The 17,506-nt window shown below is 36.3% G+C and overlaps 3 protein-coding genes across 3 annotated transcripts in view; 2 read left to right on the forward strand and 1 right to left on the reverse strand.

The window, feature by feature from the left end:
* The window catches only part of LOC114287316 (sec23/sec24 transport family protein), a 20,127-nt gene extending 11,159 nt beyond the window's left edge, over positions 1–8,968 (forward strand). Inside the window, exons 8-14 of the mRNA XM_082906275.1 lie at positions 2,297–2,378; positions 2,457–2,572; positions 3,842–3,940; positions 4,541–4,664; positions 6,816–7,093; positions 7,908–8,122; positions 8,200–8,968. Coding sequence (XP_082762401.1) covers positions 2,297–2,378; positions 2,457–2,572; positions 3,842–3,940; positions 4,541–4,664; positions 6,816–7,093; positions 7,908–8,122; positions 8,200–8,411 — 1,126 coding nt within the window. The 3' untranslated portion in view covers positions 8,412–8,968. The remainder of the gene's footprint in view (positions 1–2,296; positions 2,379–2,456; positions 2,573–3,841; positions 3,941–4,540; positions 4,665–6,815; positions 7,094–7,907; positions 8,123–8,199) is intronic.
* Positions 738–1,754, forward strand: LOC114287317 (uncharacterized). Its single transcript, XM_028230628.2, has 3 exons — positions 738–912; positions 998–1,116; positions 1,217–1,754. The coding sequence occupies exons 1-3, from the start codon at positions 873–875 to the stop codon at positions 1,484–1,486; spliced, it is 429 nt and encodes a 142-aa protein (XP_028086429.2). The 5' UTR covers positions 738–872; the 3' UTR covers positions 1,487–1,754.
* Positions 8,969–9,116: 148 nt separating the features above from the next.
* LOC114287318 (uncharacterized) lies at positions 9,117–10,971 on the reverse strand. Its single transcript, XM_028230629.2, has 2 exons — positions 10,723–10,971; positions 9,117–9,647 (listed from the first exon to the last, which is right to left on the reverse strand). Exons 1-2 carry the CDS (start codon positions 10,805–10,807, stop codon positions 9,253–9,255), a joined length of 480 nt encoding a protein of 159 aa, XP_028086430.2. The 5' UTR covers positions 10,808–10,971; the 3' UTR covers positions 9,117–9,252.
* Between the last annotated feature and the right edge of the window lie 6,535 nt (positions 10,972–17,506).

Below are 17,506 nucleotides of genomic sequence, written 5' to 3' on the forward strand. Positions count from 1 at the left end.
TACAGATAGTGCCTCAGCAAATGTGTTGGCCGGTTAGTAACTTAGTAGTATACATTTACTTAGTACTTACTTACAATATGAATATGCAATTCTCATATTATTCTTTTTTTAAAAAAAAAAAACTTGTAATAGGGAAGTTTTTGGAGGCAAAGCGGCCACATTTGTATTGGACACCATGTGCAGCTCATTGCTTGGACTTGATGTTGGAGGACATTTTCAAAATTCCCAACTTCAACAAGACATTTGAAAAGGCAATTGCGGTGCATGGTTATATTGTGAACCGCTCTGGTTTGTTGAATATGATGAGGCAATTTACCCAGTGCAAGGATTTGATCAAGCCAGCAAAAACTCGATTTGCAACTGCTTTTCTAACTTTATCAAGGATTCATCAACAACAAACCAACTTGAAGAAGATGTTCACTTCAGAGGAATGGACCACAAGCAAATGGGCGAAGGAACCACAGGGTAAAAAGACCGCACAAGTCATATTAATGCCTTCTTTTTGGAACAATGTTCTTTATGTTCTCAAAATATCAAGTCCTCTTGTTCGTGTACTGCGATTGGTTGATGGTGAGAGAAAGCCTCCCATGGGATATATTTATGAGGCAATGGATAGGGCTAAAGAAGCCATTGCAAAATCATTTAATGGAAATGAAGAGAAGTAACGGAATGTTCAATTGCATAGGCCTTTGCATGCAGCTGGGTATTATTTAAACCCAGAATATTTTTATGCAAATCCGAATATTGAGAAAGATAAGGAAGTCATGTCAGGCCTGTATAAATGCATATAAAGGTTGGTCCCAAGCAATGAGACACAAGATAAAGTTTGCGCAGAGTTGACTACCTATAAGAAAGCTGATGGTCTCTTTGGGATGGCTTTGGCCATTAGACAAAGAACTACAAGGGCACCAGGTGATCTATATTTCATACTTAAGTAATTTTAGTTAGTTTTTTATATTTTAAATATTCTTTCTAATTAGTTAGTTATAATCAACAGCTGATTGGTGGAGTGCATATGGTTCTGAAACACCAAATTTGCAAACATTCGTCATCAAAATTCTTAGTCTAACTTGTAGCTCATCTAGATGTGAGCGAAATTGGAGTGTGTTTGAACATGTGAGTACCCATTTTTAACTATAGTGAATATGAATACCTATAAATTTATTAATACCTAGATAAAAATTTGAATATTTTTATTTGGTTTGAATTTTTGCAGATTCACACCAAAAAGAGAAATAGGTTAGCTCAAAAACGTCTGAATGATTTGGTATTTGTTAAGTATAATAGAGCATTGAGACGTCGATACAATCCCCGTGACACTATTGATCCCATTGCTTTGACGGATATTGATGAAAGTAACGAGTGGTTGGTTGGGAGGATGGAGGAGGAACTTGTCATTGAGGATGATACTTTGACATGGGATGATGTTGCTAGAGCTGCTGGAGTTAAGGAAAGTAGTCAAAGAACTAGATCAACAAGGCAATAGAAAGGGGGTGTTCAACTTCAAAATCAGCAGCTAGACCTAGATTGCAACTTATTGATGAGGAAGAGTCAATTTCAGATGGGGGAGAGGAAGAAGATGCAGAGGGATATGCTGAAGCCAATGATAATGAAGAAGAAGTTCATTTGCTTGATGTTGAAGATGAATTTTAGAACTTTTGGATTGGTGGATTGTATTTGTCTTTGTTGGATATTTTCTTTCGTTTATGGTTATTTAGTATTTGGAATGATAATTGCATGATAGTTCTTGAAAATATTTATATTTTTGTCTATACCATTTATTTTTAAAAAATATCATTTCTGGTCGCCTCGCTTCGATGAAGCCCTCACCTCGCCTCGTCGCCTCGCGCTTAGGCGTTAGGTGACCTTGTCGCCTCGGTTCGCTTTTCTCCTTAAAAAACACTGCATGACACCATCTATGACTCCAAAATCTAGCATGTTCCCCCACTTCTCACTACAAATTGAATATTACTGGAAAAAGAGTTCCATGGTCCTACCAACTTCTGATGCCTTTCCACAAACCAATCCCAAAAATCAAATGTCCAAAGAGTATGTGATGCATTCAATGTACTTTCCGAAAACATTATTCTTTCTCTACGTGGACAATGTTTTTTTGGCTATGAGGAGTATTTTCATTACATTGCACAAACCAGATAGTAAATGGTTGTTAACATTGTTGTGTAGTATGCAAATACATGATCTATTAGTTCAAATTCAGCTTATAAGAGTGTTAAAAGGTTAAACACATTGCAGTACTTTGATCCAACTAAATTATTCCGTAACAATTTGTTTGCAGGTATCGTATGTTGAGTCGTCCATATGCCTTCAACTGTATACTGCGGTTGAGGGCATCCTCTGAATTCAAAACTGGCCATTCTGTAAGCTATCATATCATCTTGTTTGAAACTTGTAGTCTTGTCTTGGATTGCTTATAGTACTTCCACCATTTTCTACAGTATGGTCACTTCTTCCCAGATCCTCAGTATGAAAATGTTCAACACATCATTTGTTGCGACTCCTATGCTACATATGCTTACGACTTTGATTTTGTCAGTGATGTTGGATTTTCCAGGTAAATATGCATTTCTTTTGGCCATCATACTGCATTTCATTTTTCTAGTGTAGCATATAATTGATAATTGATTGCTATTGTCTAATCAATTTGATGAATTTGGGTGTGCTTGTAGAATCTTGGATACATAACAAAAATGTCTATTTTATTTCTTGCTTTTTTTCCACTAGTTTTTGCTATAACTATTTGCCACTCAATTAAAATGGGGGCATTTGCTTACCAGCTGTGAGGCCTTTTCACATAGGGGTGAAACTGAGCAGAGCTGCCATACTTTACCCTGCTCAAACTTGTCTTGGTTGATCTTTGGTCTTGATTGAGCTCGAATACATAGTTGCACTTTATGGTATTTTTTTTTGTTGATAAATAAAGATTTATTAAGAAAGCATCAAGGAGATGCCAAAAGAATACAAAACCAACCCCTCAAGCCGGGACCTAACCAACTAAATCATCAACAAAATCTAAAACAACAAATAAATTGGGATCTACTCTTCCCGACACCCAACTATACAAAACACCGCAAAACGAGACTCTAATTGAACAATTGACTAAGCACACCCTTGGAAAACCCGACGATTCCGCTCCAACCAAAGCAACCACATCAAACACAAAGGAGCTAACGCCCATGCTCTCCGCCGTCGTTTCCCAATTCGACCACCCCCCCAACAACGAAGCACATCCATAACCTGCTTTGGTTGAGCCCACACCACTCCAAACGCAGAAAAAACAAGCACCCACAAGTGAGAAGCAACCGGACAGTGAATAAGCAAATGATCCACTATCTCCACATCTGCACAACACAAACAACACCAATTCACTAAAATATGATGCCGATGGATTTGATTATCAATAGTCAAAATTCTACCAAATGCTCGTCCACACAAAGAAAGCCACCTTCGACGGAACACCAGAAACCCACACATGATGCGAAGGGAAAGACCTGCTATCCACTCCCAATGCTGTCGTGTGGTATGGGTTCAAGTCAAGGGAACCAACCTCTCCTCAAATAAGTGGGGGGAAAGGTACCTAATTACTGCCTCTCCCAGACCCTGCTGTAAGTGGGAGCCTTGTGCAGTGGGTATAACATCCTTTTTCAAACTTAGTTTTCCAATGTTCTTGTGGTTGAATAGAAAATTTACCCGTATTTCAATGGTTTCATTCCCTGCATTTTGTAAACCCAGTATTCCTTTCCAAAACTCGCATGTTGCTATGATGTGCTTCCTATAATTTGTATAAGATTATAACTTCAAAGGTTGGATCATGTTTTTGCAGACACACATCAGAACCTCCTATGTTACAGATTGCATTTCAGTATACGGTTGTTGTGCCTCCTGAGGAACTTTCAAATTCTGAACCCAGTTCTACAAGTAGGTAGGGTTAGTTCTTTACTTTGCAGTCCATAGCTTGGTTTCTTTTCTGATCATATTTTTTTTTTTTAAGCATATGGACTTGCCATCTAAAAGTATTTTTGATTGTCAGTTTTTCGTATTTTAAAAGCAGTTGGATCATTTTGTGAGAGTGGTAGTCAAGGTTGCATCTGTTAAGCTTTGTAGAGTTTGTTCAATTGTGATTCCCGTATTACGTTGCCATTCAATAACAAGTTTCTTTCTCCAAGCATAATGCAGTGAAAAAATGGTTTTTTTCACCGAGCACAATGCAATTAGCAAGTTTCTTTCTGATGATGTGCTTTTTTTGTTCAGAAGCATTATATGTTTTTTCTTCAGGAAAATTACACCTGCTTGTACCAATTTGCTGTAGAAAATTGTCAGTAATTGACTGTTGTTTCTGAATATATGTCTTTTGCACAACATCATGCAATTTTTTTTCTTTCATTGTTCTTCAAATTCCCAGGTAGAAAATTAATTATCTTTTTTCTTTTTGGTGGAATGCCTTTATCAAATTTGGTGTCCCCACAATACGCTACTACACCAGGATTTAAGGTACATGCTGATGTGATATGTATTTATGCAGAAACAAGTATTCCCTCAAAAGGAGAATAAGGATTCGAACTCTGCAATTTGGAACTGCTCGTAATATTAATGAACTTTATGATAGTGTTGATCCTGAAGCGATATTATCAATACTCGTTCACAAGGTTAGATTTCTTTTACTACTATTCGTGGTTACATTCTGCACCATGAAGTATGGAGGAAGGAAGCGTAATGATGTACCTGCACAATTTTGCAATTTTAATACTTGTATTTTGGTGTGAAGTGATGCTATAGTATTAGAATTCTTCATAATAATGATGCATTTCTATTACATTGACCTTATGGTGCTTCTGCTCTTTAAGAAAGTTTTGCGTTCGGACAAAAGAGCATACTTCCCCTTAGGGATGGGAATCGTGCCTTCTTGTGTCGTTTTCGGATAGTGTCATCACGATTTCATATCCAAAACATCCTAACACTAGCACAACCCATTTAACTAAACGTGTCAATTATCTTGACACTGACTCGACCTACTTATAATCGTGTCAACCCGAACACAACATGTCTAACACAATTAACATAAGAATTTGTTGTAGATTATAAGCATATTGTACAACCTATTTCAAGTAAACCTATTTCATATCACATATACAAGGTTAACCTATTTGAACATTTACACCTACAAAGATAATTTCAATATTCATTAAAATAATAAAAAGATTTATGTCTAATACAAACACATCTAATTTGAGCTATTGTCACCTATTAATATCCAAACATCCAACAAGTTAAAAAACTAATCCAATGGCTTAATCTCTCATAGTTAGCATGCCATATTAGGGATGGTGGATTGCACTTAAACAACATTTTATACAAAGATCTAATTTGAGCTATTGTCACCTATTAATATCCAACATTTTATACATACACATCTAATTTGAGCTATTGTCACCTATTAATATCCAAACATCCAAGAAGACTTAAAAAACTAATCCAATGGCTTAATCTCTCATAGTTAGCATGCCATATTAGGGATGGCGGATTGCACAACATTTTATACAAGATCTAAATCTAACCCAAAGCATTTAAAATCCTATGGCTACATGATTTAGGTTGTATTTGGTTTACCTACAACAGCGTGTTTGTGTCCACATATCAACATGGATTTTTACAAAGCCCATATATGTCGTGTTTGTGTTGCACTTGTTCAACTCATACATGATCCATTTAATATTTGTGTTGTCGGGTCGTATCATAATCGTTTTTGTGTCAAAAAATGACCAACACTAACACTATAATTACTTAAAAAATAGGGAAAATTAGTAAAAATAGTGGAAATGATTAATAATTAGAAAATGAGCCACTATTGTGTTTTCTATAAACTTCATGCCCTATCACATGTGGCATTCCACTAGTTTTATATACCAAGCACGCACACTCTCCCTCTCTCTCTCTCTCTCACTTGTTTCAGGGACTTCTTTAGCTGTACAAATTTTTGGTGGTTGTTGGAGTAGAATGCGGCTATATAGGCTGCAATCTTCATGGCTTCGGAATTGCCTAATTATAACTTTGTCAAGAGGCATTGTTATAATGAGTGTGTCAGCTGATTCCCCTGTAGGACATTTCTCTGAGAGGTAGAAGAGAACATCATATGTTAACATGTAAGAGTTTTTGGGCTTTATCATTTGAGTTATATACTGGAAATTACTGGTGAGAAACAGATTTAAAAGAAGCAAAATTGAGAAGCTTTTTCTGATAATTGAAGACTGAAAAACATCAACCAATCTCAAATTCTCAAGTGACAAGTGTAAACTGTAAAAAACACTATGCAAACAGGTTCTTTGCATATAGCCTTATCTGATTCCTCAATCAGTTCATGGAAGGCTATCTTTTTGCAGTGGATTAGCTGAGGTTTTAGTTAACTGATTACAAGTTTATTATGTTATTTGTTCCATGGTTTGAGTGAACTTTCTCTAACAAAATGAGAGGTTTATTTTTTGGAAAGCATAAATGTTTATTAGAAAATTTGTGTAGAATATTAAGTTCATTGTTTAACAATTGATTATCTGATTTCTCAATTCTATGGACGGTGGTCTTTTTACAATGGGTTAACTGAGTTTTTGGTTGAGTGATTACAGGTTTTATTATTTCATTTGTTCCTCAGTTTGAGTGAATTTTCTCTGACAAAATTATAAGAGAGTGGTTTAGTTTTTTGGAAAGCATGAATGTTTATCAGGAACAAATGCTTAGAATCTTAGCTTGTGATGCTTCTATACATTCTAATAACTTGTTGCTTCACCATAACATTCACTCTCCAGGTCATATCAGCATCGTTGGAGAAAGGAGTTCGGGAAGGCAGGATGTTGCTACATGATTGGCTTGTAATCCTCACAGCTCAGTATAATGATGCTTGTAAAGTTGTTCAGTATGAGCATGGAAATTCAACAACTTCTCACATTGATGTCGCATTCTCGCAATGCCCACAACTGCAGCCTTTACCTCGCTTAGTTTTTGCTTTGCTTCGTAATCCTCTTCTCCGCTTCCATGAGGAAGGAGTTCACCCTGACTACCGGATATACTTGCAATGCCTTTTCAGGTAAATGATGTTTGCATGGTTATTAGCCTGGAATAGTGTTGCGACATTAAAAACATACAAGTTGTGACCAGTTTTAACTAATGGCATATTAAATAAGTATTTTGATTAATTGAGTGGCAATTTGGTGTCAAATATGGATATCATGGATAAGTTAAGCAAATCAACTCAAATTGCTTCATAATATATTTGTAAAACAAAATACCTTGAAGAAGTTTTGTAGTTATTTGAGATGAGAACTAGGATTTGTTTAAGTGAACATATTAACATAAATCATTACCGGTTGTCTACACAAAATATAGGACGATACTTACTACATGATCATACAAGCCGGTGCTTACTACATGTGTAGTTGGACATTCACCTAGCAAGTATATCTAGTAATTTGAATTAACTATAAAATTGTGCGTAAAATCATCATATTATGCTTCAAATGCTCTATGACTCCTTGTGTACATCATTTTATCTTAGAAATAAAAGAAATATTTATTAAAAAATATGAATATTTTTTTATGTCCTCGTGTCCTTGGACACAGGATAAGATGAATCGAACACTTTGACACGTACTGATGCTCAAGTCCATGTTACATAGATGTCATTTATTTTATGTTAGTGGGAATTTTACAATCTCATTGTTTTCCTGATCTTCTATAAATGTAACTGTTGGAACGCTTTTTTATTTATTTATCATTTATTTATTATTTATTATTTTTATTTTTTTCTTCACGTTTCATCCCTCTCTAGAGGATGTGTTTATGCCTTTGTTTATGAGAGTTGGATAATTCAACAAATTTTTGTTCTCAAACTTGTGATGCAGTGCACTAGAACCAAGTTATCTTCACCGTGCTATATACCCACTGCTGACATCATATGCAACTCCGGATAAGCAAGCATTTCCTCGCCATTCTTTGAGCCGTGCTGCATTGATAACAAGTGGCAGTCCAATATTTTTCCTCGATGCATTTACAACTCTCATTGTGTTTTATTCTTCTACAGCCGATCCTTCACTTCCTTTCCCTCCCCCCCATGACTGTAAGTTGTTGGCAGTAACCAAAGATGTTTTCCACTGATTTTGGTTTTCATGCTAAGACAAATATTTTTTTCTTTAGGTTTATTGAGGACTACAATTAACAAACTGAAGCAAGAGAGAAGTATAACTCCCAGGCTTGTATTCATCCGGGGAGGACAGGATGATGCCACGGCATTTGAGAATTATCTCATTGAGGAACAGGATGTAGATGGAAATGGCTTCACAAGCGTCATGGGTTTTGTTTCTTTCCTCGAGGAGATCAATCACAGCGTGTTGGAGTACATGAAATAAGAGACTTGTACCTAGATTTTTAATCGGAAATCAAAATTATAGAAGAGGGATAACTTGCACATTTTACCCGGGGGTGCTTAAATTGGGCAAGTAGCGAGCAAAATCTTTATGATGAACGTACTTTTGATCGTGTCTAGTGAATGAAGACTGAACTTTTTAAAGTCGAGGAATTGAGTGGGTGACTGTTGTTTATACCTATACTAGTGCCAGTTGGAAGCTCCCCTTTCGGTACAACCCATATAGAGATTACTCTCAGCCAAACATTGCCCTTTTTTTAATGAAAGAAATTGCAGATATTAGACTATTGTCCTATCTTGTTTTGTTTTGTTGTTTTTTAGTTTTTGGGTTGGAGATTGTTATATCTTGTTAGTGTGTAATAGATACAGGTGAATCGGAATTTACTAGGAGTCCAACTATTTGTATTTTTTGTTGATACCATTGTTTGGGATTAACTGAAAATAGTTACCTGATTTGTTACCTTTTATGTTTGTCACAGAAAGTATTTTTCTTTGTGAGGCTCAAATTAATTAATGGCTTATATGCCATGTTGTTGACTTCCCATTCAACTGCATTCTTGGAGCATGCTATATTCCTGTTTCTCTTTAATTTTCAGTTAATATCTCTCTCTCTCCCTCTCTCTCATCTAACAAGCTATTTGCATAATATAATATTTTTATTTGCAAATATTCAAATCAAGATAAGTTGTTTATTCTTTAATGTAGTCTTCACATTTTCTGAGAAACATTGTTATAATGTACAAGATAAGAAAACAAATAGAAACTATGTTGTGGAATATTTTGTATTTGACAGGTATGTGAAAATATACACCCAAAAAGCTAGGTTAAATGTGTTGCAAAATAAAGAGAGTGGCTAAGATAGAAGAAGCCAAAACAGACCGACCAATGGAGTTGGTGGTGGCGCCACTGGTTCTACCACCATGGCGGTGGTTGTTATTGATGTGGTGTGCACCTGCACCAGCTGCATACAAGGGGATTACGGCTGCATATCCCCGACCAATACCGTTGCCCCTATTGTTGTTTGACCCTCCACGTCCTCTACCACCGCCACCACCTCCGTGACTGCCACCACCACTAGCAGCATGGCCGCCACCACCTCCATGACCACCACCGCCGCCGCCGCCGCGCCTATCAACTGTTGTCACTCTTCCAATGCTTCCTACCTTGATCGGTACTTTGTCTAGTGCTGCTTTGTTTCCATTTTCTAGCTGATTGAAGGCTACAAGAATCGAACCATGACAAAATTAACTATTTTTTTAAGCACTAGTACAAATAGAGTAATGACATACAAATAAAAGATTAATACAAAATTTTCATACAAAATCATGGGTTCAGCTTGTCTCAAGTTGAGATCAAGACTGGACCCGTCCAGTTGGGTCCATGGGGCTTATTTTTGGGCCCGTTTTGATAATCCGAACCGTTCAATATGTAGAACTTGTCGAGAACTATATGTTTGTAAAAAATCACGTTGATCAGATATCAATAGCTATGTGATCAAATCAGTTTTGTATAAAAAAAAATGGACGGTGAAAAAATTAACGGTTGATAAAAAACTGTTTTGTTCACATAGCTATCGATATCCGATCAACGTGATTTTTTTACAGGCATATAGTACTCGACGAGTTCTACACATTAAACGGTTCGGATTATCAAAACGGGACCCGTGATGACCTCCTACGGGCCCAACAGCATGGTCCAGGTCGATCTTGGACTGGACCAAACCCACTGCCCTCATTATAAACCGTTCATTTAAAAACCAAACACCCATGAAGTAAGGTTATCCGCATCATGATGGTTGTGGTTGTGAGGGTGAGATGAGGAATGGCTGGAGAGTGGTGGTTGAGGTGAGTGTCATGAATATGTTTGGACTTGTGAAGAACGGAAAAAAAATTAAATTTTTGAAGAAACTGCAATTAGAAAGCAGGTGTAATGAACTCTTTTGTAGTGTAAATAGAAGCCTCCTTATTTATATTACATTTTAGTCTAAAATCACGTCAGCACATTTGATAATTTCCTAAAGACTGGTAAAGTGCTAAAAAACAAGAAAAAGAAAATGGTGCTCAGGGAAACATTAAACATGGTGGCCACCCAGAAGGGACATGCTTTGTTTGAGTAGATGGCTCTCTCTATTACTATACTGGAATGGAATGAAAAGAGAGATATACAAGAATTCAATAGAGCCAATCTTGCTAATCACATAATAATCATAGCAAGCAATAGATAGAGCTCAATACTTCATTGTTTGAGAAAACAGAAATTATAAATAAACATCAAAATAAATAAAAAAAATGTACCTGAAACTAGGAGATTTTGTGAAGGAGATGAAGATACATGAAGATGAAGGAAGATCATGATAAAGAAGATCCTTATTAATCCCATCTTTGGTTTGTTCTCTTTCCAATTCCTTAGCACACTTGTTCCATTTCAAAGATATGGCCTTCCTTATTTATTTTGTTTGGTCCTACCTTATCTTCTCATTGAAGGAAAGGATTGATTCTCTCTCTCTGTCTGTTGTGGGAAATCCTTAAAACCTTCTTGGATGTTTCCAGGAAATCCTTTGGCTCTTATATATCTTGTAGAATACTACTTTACATGACATTTGCCAATATGTTGGTGGTTCGTACGAGTACAACTTAGGTGGGCTCAACTTGAGCAATCCAAGTTCAACTTGAATATTTTTAAGGGTTGGACTAGATATTTTTAAATTCAGTATAGGCTTGAGCAAAAATTTAAAAACTCAAATTAAATTTGGGCGGGCTTGTGCAAAGATATCAAATAATCTGAGTAACTCGAACCCGAATTATACATATATAGATATATAAAAGTATTAAATATACATATAAAATATTAGCCATTACATGATATTAATGTAATTTAGATTATTAAATCATACTGAATATATATTATATATATACAAGTAATACAAAATCTTATATTTTTTATTCCCACTCATCAATTGTAAGGACTACTATAACGGCATTTCTCTTACATTATATAAATTATTTATTTTGATGTTATTAATGATTTTATAAAAAAAATGTAAATAAGTCTAATTTTAATAAAAAAATAATTTTGTTAAAAAAAAAAACTAAAATTCATTTACAATTCGGGTAGCTCGGGCCATTTGGGTTTAATTTGGGTCAGGTTTGAGTAGATAATCTTGGATTACAATTTAGGATTAGACAAGTTTAAACAGATCTCAACACAACTTGAACTGCACTTGAATAACCTCCTAACCTGATCCAACCTGTCTTCGTTATGATCATTATACTAATTTTAACCACTACTCATAAGATAACAACGCGTTGTAATAAAAAGGTTTACGTCATCTGCACCCTTGAGAAATATGTACTGTTAGAATTTCCCATCTTTACCTTCACCTACTCCACTACACACTCCACTTCACCTACCTCTACTCCACTACACACTCCACTTCACCTAACCCACTATCACCTCCACTACACCTACTACCACATTACCTTCACCTACTCCACTACACACTCCACTTCACCTACCTCTACTCCACTACACACTCCACTTCACCTAACCCACTATCACCTCCACTACACCTACTACCACATTTTCTTCTATATATAGATTGTATAGGAATTGTAATTAATGAATCTTGTAATCTATCAATCAAGACATCAATCAATAATACATAAATTCTTACATGGTATCAGAGCAAGGTTAAGAATTTAATATTTTTTCGCTTCACCGGCGGGCGGCAACCTCGCCTTGGCCGCCCGCCGGACCTCAACCTAGTCCGCTAGAATTGTCTACTACATACCTACCTCCTCATCATATCTTCATAACATCTCATTCTCTCTCGGCATCATAGTAGCCGTGATACTGCTCATACTTCTGGACAGCGGAGAGAACATCGTCTTTCTCGATCTTTCCGCCGACGCCGGTGGCGAGATCCAAGGCTCCGGCTTTCGACATCACTCTCCCCAAATAGTCCATAGCAGCTTCTCCACCGGAAAGATACTCCTAACAGCAGCGGAAAAAAGGTGTTTCCCTCAGCCAAACAAGGCTCAATAGCTGTGGTCCTCATCAAAATACGTGTAATTGCTACTCCTGAACTTGGTTTCCCTATCCTTGCTAACAAGCTTCTCAAATGCTTCCGGGCCATGTTCTTCTATGTACTTCTCAGCAGCAGTTAGAATGTCATCTGGCTTACTGAAGATGTCCTTCTTCCTTGGGACATACTAGACGTTAACAGTCTGCTGTGGGTTAAGAAAGAAAGGCCTCAAATAATGCTCATAAACATATGCAGCACCACTGATACTCTTTATGATGGTGGATATTTCAATGCCATTACAACACAGCACCTTGAAATTTATTTTATTTTATTTTCTTATCTCTCTTTCTGACCATTACAACACAGCACCAGCACACTTGTTCCCACCTTTCATCATGGTCTCCACTTTCTTTTTCTTTTTTTATATTTATTTTAATCCATCTTTTTGAAAACAAAATCAATATCACTTTTTTTAATTCCTTAATTTATTTTAATAACATGAGTGGCCTCTCTTTTCCACCATCTCCCTCTTTTTCTACACAATATTTTTGTACCACCGCCCACTCCATGATTTCCATATTAATATTATTATTATTATTATTATTATTATTATTATTATTTTCACAAAAAAAAAAAAAAAAAAAAAATTCATTCCAATTGATTTTTCTGCCTTACCACACCTACCATTCGAGTTTGCCAAACACACTTATTTTATTCATGTCAGGATCAAACCCGATCATAATTTTACACGAGAAAAAAAAAAAAAAAAAAAAACCACCATAACACACCCAACACCCACAGTGGGATTTTTCTTCTCTACTCTGCTGCAGATCTCTTCTTCTTTCCTCCGTCCTGGGCGGCCCTTGACGGTGCTGCCTCCGTGTTTCCTACGCCGCCGAGCACGTTCACTCCTCCATACTCCTCCACTGCAGCATACGGCGGACCTCCAAATCGGAACATCACAGTGGCCTTCCGCTTCAGCTCCTTATTTTCTGCTTTCAGCACACTTATCTCTGCTCGCGCATCCTTATACATGCGTTGGAGCAGAGCCAGCTGGGAATTTAAATGCTGCACCTCATTTGTCCTACTCTGCAGCCGGTTCGACAAATTTGTGACCGCCGTCATGGTTTCCACGCATGACTTCAGAGTATACTGATTAGCCTCAATATCAGTTTGCACCGCCATTTTTTGCTCCACCGACCGCATCGGAAAGTTCAATGGAGCAAAACCAGAGGTGTTTGGTTGAGGTTCACTGGCCACCGCACCAGTTATTTCTCTTGTGGGCTCGTTCAGTTCTGGAAAGAGCGTGAGCAGGTTCTGGGTAGCTGGACGGGAAGAAGAGGCCATGTTTTTGGGTTGCTAAGTGTTTCAGCGAAATAGCAATTTCAGACTGGTAATGTTCGGAAGGGTTGGTGACAGAATGGCAACAAAGTGTTCCACAGTTTCTCTCTCCGCAGAGGCAGAGTTTTTTTCAGCGAAGGGTTGGTTTCAGAGGTTTCAGAATGGTATGCCTCAGCCTCAGCCTTCGTCTTGGTTAAATAGCCGAGGCAGCCACGCGTATCGCGCGCCTCTTGCCGCCCGACAAACTGGCACGCCTTTTCATGGCACATCTTTTGACAAAGTGGACACGCCTTTTGATGGCACGCCTTTTGATGGCACGCCTTTTGATGAATTGGGCACGCCTTTTGATGGCACGCCTTTTGACAAAATTGGGCACACCTTTTGAGGGTGCAACTTTTTAAGAGTCCGACAAGACTCTGTAAACTGTCCCGACATTGATTCCGGTTAGTTTTTACAAGTGTCCGACAAGACTCTGTAAACTGTCCCGACATTGATTCCGGTTAGCTCCTTTATGGGTCCGACAAGACTCTGTAAACTGTCCCGACATTGATTCCGGTTAGCTCCTTTATGGGTCCGACAAGACTCTGTAAACTGTCCCGACATTGATTCCGGTTAGTTTCTACAAGGGTCCAGCAAGACTCCGTAAACTGTCACAACATTGTCTTCTACAACGGTCTGACATGACCCCATAAACTGTCTTCTACATCGGTCTGACACCACCATACAGTGTCCTCTACAACGTTATGACACCCCATACAGTGTCTTCACCAACGGTCTGACACGACCATACAGTGTCTCCTATCCTTTTTTATTTTTATGTATTTTCTTGTTTTGTTACTCTCTCCAAACTCAAGTTGGTTAGTTTCTCTCCTCCTTGAGTTTGCGGGGGGCTGTTAGAATTTCCCATCTTTACCTTCACCTACTCCACTACACACTCCACTTCACCTACCTCTACTCCACTACACACTCCACTTCACCTAACCCACTATCACCTCCACTACACCTACTACCACATTACCTTCACCTACTCCACTACACACTCCACTTCACCTACCTCTACTCCACTACACACTCCACTTCACCTAACCCACTATCACCTCCACTACACCTACTACCACATTTTCTTCTATATATAGATTGTATAGGAATTGTAATTAATGAATCTTGTAATCTATCAATCAAGACATCAATCAATAATACATAAATTCTTACATGTACCATATACATTTTTGAAAAAAAGTGATATTATACATAGATAGGACTAAAGTGTGACATAAGTTTTAGTAATGAAATGTCGTGATGCTAAAAAAAAGATATGTGGGCACTTAATTATGAGCCTTTAGCCCTGTTTAGTAGAACTGTGGGAAAATGCTTATAACTTATACCTTAACAGCTTATGACTTATAAATTAAGCTTCTCCTAACTCACTCAAAGAATAAGTTAATTTCTGACTTACAAAAAGCTATAAGCTGTATTGTTAAGTTAAACCAAACACATCAAAACAGCTTAAATTAAGCTGAAAGCTGAAATAAGCTGAAATTAAGCTGTACCAAACAGGGCCTTTGTGGGAGTCAATTTGTTATTATGAACTAGGTTATGAGATTTTGTGATGAATGGTTATAAGATTTTGTGATATTTTTTTTATTATAAACCAAATTGTTCTTAGCTAATGAGACATTGTGATGTTTGGTTATAAATTGAAATAACCTTGATTATGTGATTTTTTGCAGTATATTTGGTTATAAATCAATTTGGTGGTAATTTTGAACCACAATGATTGATATTATAATGGGTTAATTACACTAAGATTCCCTTAATTATTTGTGAATATCAACTTAATCTCTTCATCTATAAATATATACATTTTGATCATTTCAACATGAAATGTATCACTTTCATTTTTTTTAGATCACTTTTATTTATACGATTTTTATAGTTAAATAATATGAACGAATTTATAAATAAAGAGATAAAGTAATATTTGTTTATAATTGAGGGAGTGATAGTGCAATTATTGAATATTAAATGCATACCTTATGCAAAGTTTTGGCCATGCATAATAGCACCCTTCTTTTTAAATTTTTGTTAGAGTAAATTATGTGGAAAGTCCTTGGTACTTAAACTGACTTTTTTTTTTTTTTTTTTTTAACTGGGAATCTCAAAGGCTGGACTCATTTATGATCCGACCCTACAAGCTAAGTTGGGGAGGATGTCGAGGAACCCACCTCTCACCCCCAATTTCAGTCAAGGGCTACAAGAAGGTTGGTATAGCTTAAACTGAATTTTCGTTCAATTAACTTTTTAAATTGGTTCAATATAACCATTTTGTTATGAGTAATGTTAGGGATCATAAAAAAAAAAATAATTATAAAATATTTCATGAAGATTTTTCATCATTTGATTAGTATGTAGTGTTTTGTTGTATGTGTAATTTAAGAGTAGAGAATCTTCATGATGCATGTCATGATCCCGTTCTCATGATCCCTAGCATTACCCTTCTGTTATATTCTATTTATTTTGGCCATTAAATACAGTATATGTGACCTAACTAAAGGGTTAATTTGTAAAATTAATTATAAATTTTATTTCCTAGTAGTAAAAGAAAAAAAATAAAATAATCAAGTTTAAAGGTTGTTAATATCTTTTTTATACACAGAAAATTAGTGTTAATTTTACAAGGGGATGGAATATAACAAGAGGGTTAAATTTAATCAATTTGGAATGTTCAAGGACTTATTTAAATAAAAATTTAATTTAGTGTGACAACCCTCACATCTAATTAGTGCTAATCTGTGATTAAGCATGATAAGTAACTGATTAGAATGAAATCCTAAATTGATTGTAGGAGTGTATTGTTTTAAATGCATTTCTATCTGTTTGATTTTTGAATGAATCTGTTCATGTTTTAATTTTGAACTGCAAATTGAAGGCTTTATCGGCGGCCGAATCAGAAACTGATTGGTGTTATGTGTTAATTAGAATTTATGTGATTTTATGGTAGATTTAATTGAAATTTGATTTGGAATGATTAAATTAGATTAAATAATATTAAATCACATTAGTTCAAGTAAATTACCTTATTGCCACTTAGTGGACAATTCTAGGCCACTGTTTATTCTCCTTGTTATATGTTGGCATCATTTTCATCCATCTTCCTAGGCCAAAACCGAAGAGAGAGAGAGAGAGAGAGAGAGAGAGAGAGAGAGAGAGAGAGAGAGAGAGAGAGAGAGAGAGAGATAGGAGAAAACTTGAGTTCATCAAAATTGGCTTGGAAAATTAGAAGGAATTGAAGGGAATTTGCATATCCGACCTTCCACCCTTGGAATTCTAGGCATAAGGTAGAGAATTCATCCTTTTATTTATGAAATTAAGTTGCATCTTGCATGGTTCATGGAAATATTGGAGATTAGAGTTAAGTTTTAGCTCAAAGTGTTGAATTATGAGGCATTGTGTGCATGCATGTCCATATCATCGTGTTTTGAAGTCATTTTCATGAAATTTCCAGATGCATGTTTCTATTTTGGTTTTGATCCATGAATTGATCATATTCTTGAGCTCAATCTTGCATTTTATCATGCCTTAGAGCATTGGAGTTCATGGGAACTCATGCATGTATGATTTTGAATTGTTCTTCATATTTACATTTGTTTTGGTGTTCAATTGGCTTACTTTTGGGCTTGATTTCATAAATTGATCTTTGAAACACGTTGTAC

The sequence above is a fragment of the Camellia sinensis genome, chromosome 14, assembly GCF_055761805.1.
Source record: "Camellia sinensis isolate YWXY chromosome 14, ASM5576180v1, whole genome shotgun sequence".
NCBI lineage: Eukaryota > Viridiplantae > Streptophyta > Magnoliopsida > Ericales > Theaceae > Camellia > Camellia sinensis.

Coding starts and splice junctions, on each gene's coding strand:
- LOC114287318 (XM_028230629.2), bottom strand. CDS start 10,807: ATGGGATTAATAAGGATCTTCTTTATCATGATCTTCCTTCATCTTCAT. Junction 9,648..10,722: donor ACAAAATCTCCTAGTTTCAG/GTACATTTTTTT, acceptor CGATTCTTGTAG/CCTTCAATCAGCTAGAAAAT.
- LOC114287317 (XM_028230628.2), top strand. CDS start 873: ATGGCTTTGGCCATTAGACAAAGAACTACAAGGGCACCAG. Junction 913..997: donor AAGAACTACAAGGGCACCAG/GTGATCTATATT, acceptor TATAATCAACAG/CTGATTGGTGGAGTGCATAT. Junction 1,117..1,216: donor ATTGGAGTGTGTTTGAACAT/GTGAGTACCCAT, acceptor GAATTTTTGCAG/ATTCACACCAAAAAGAGAAA.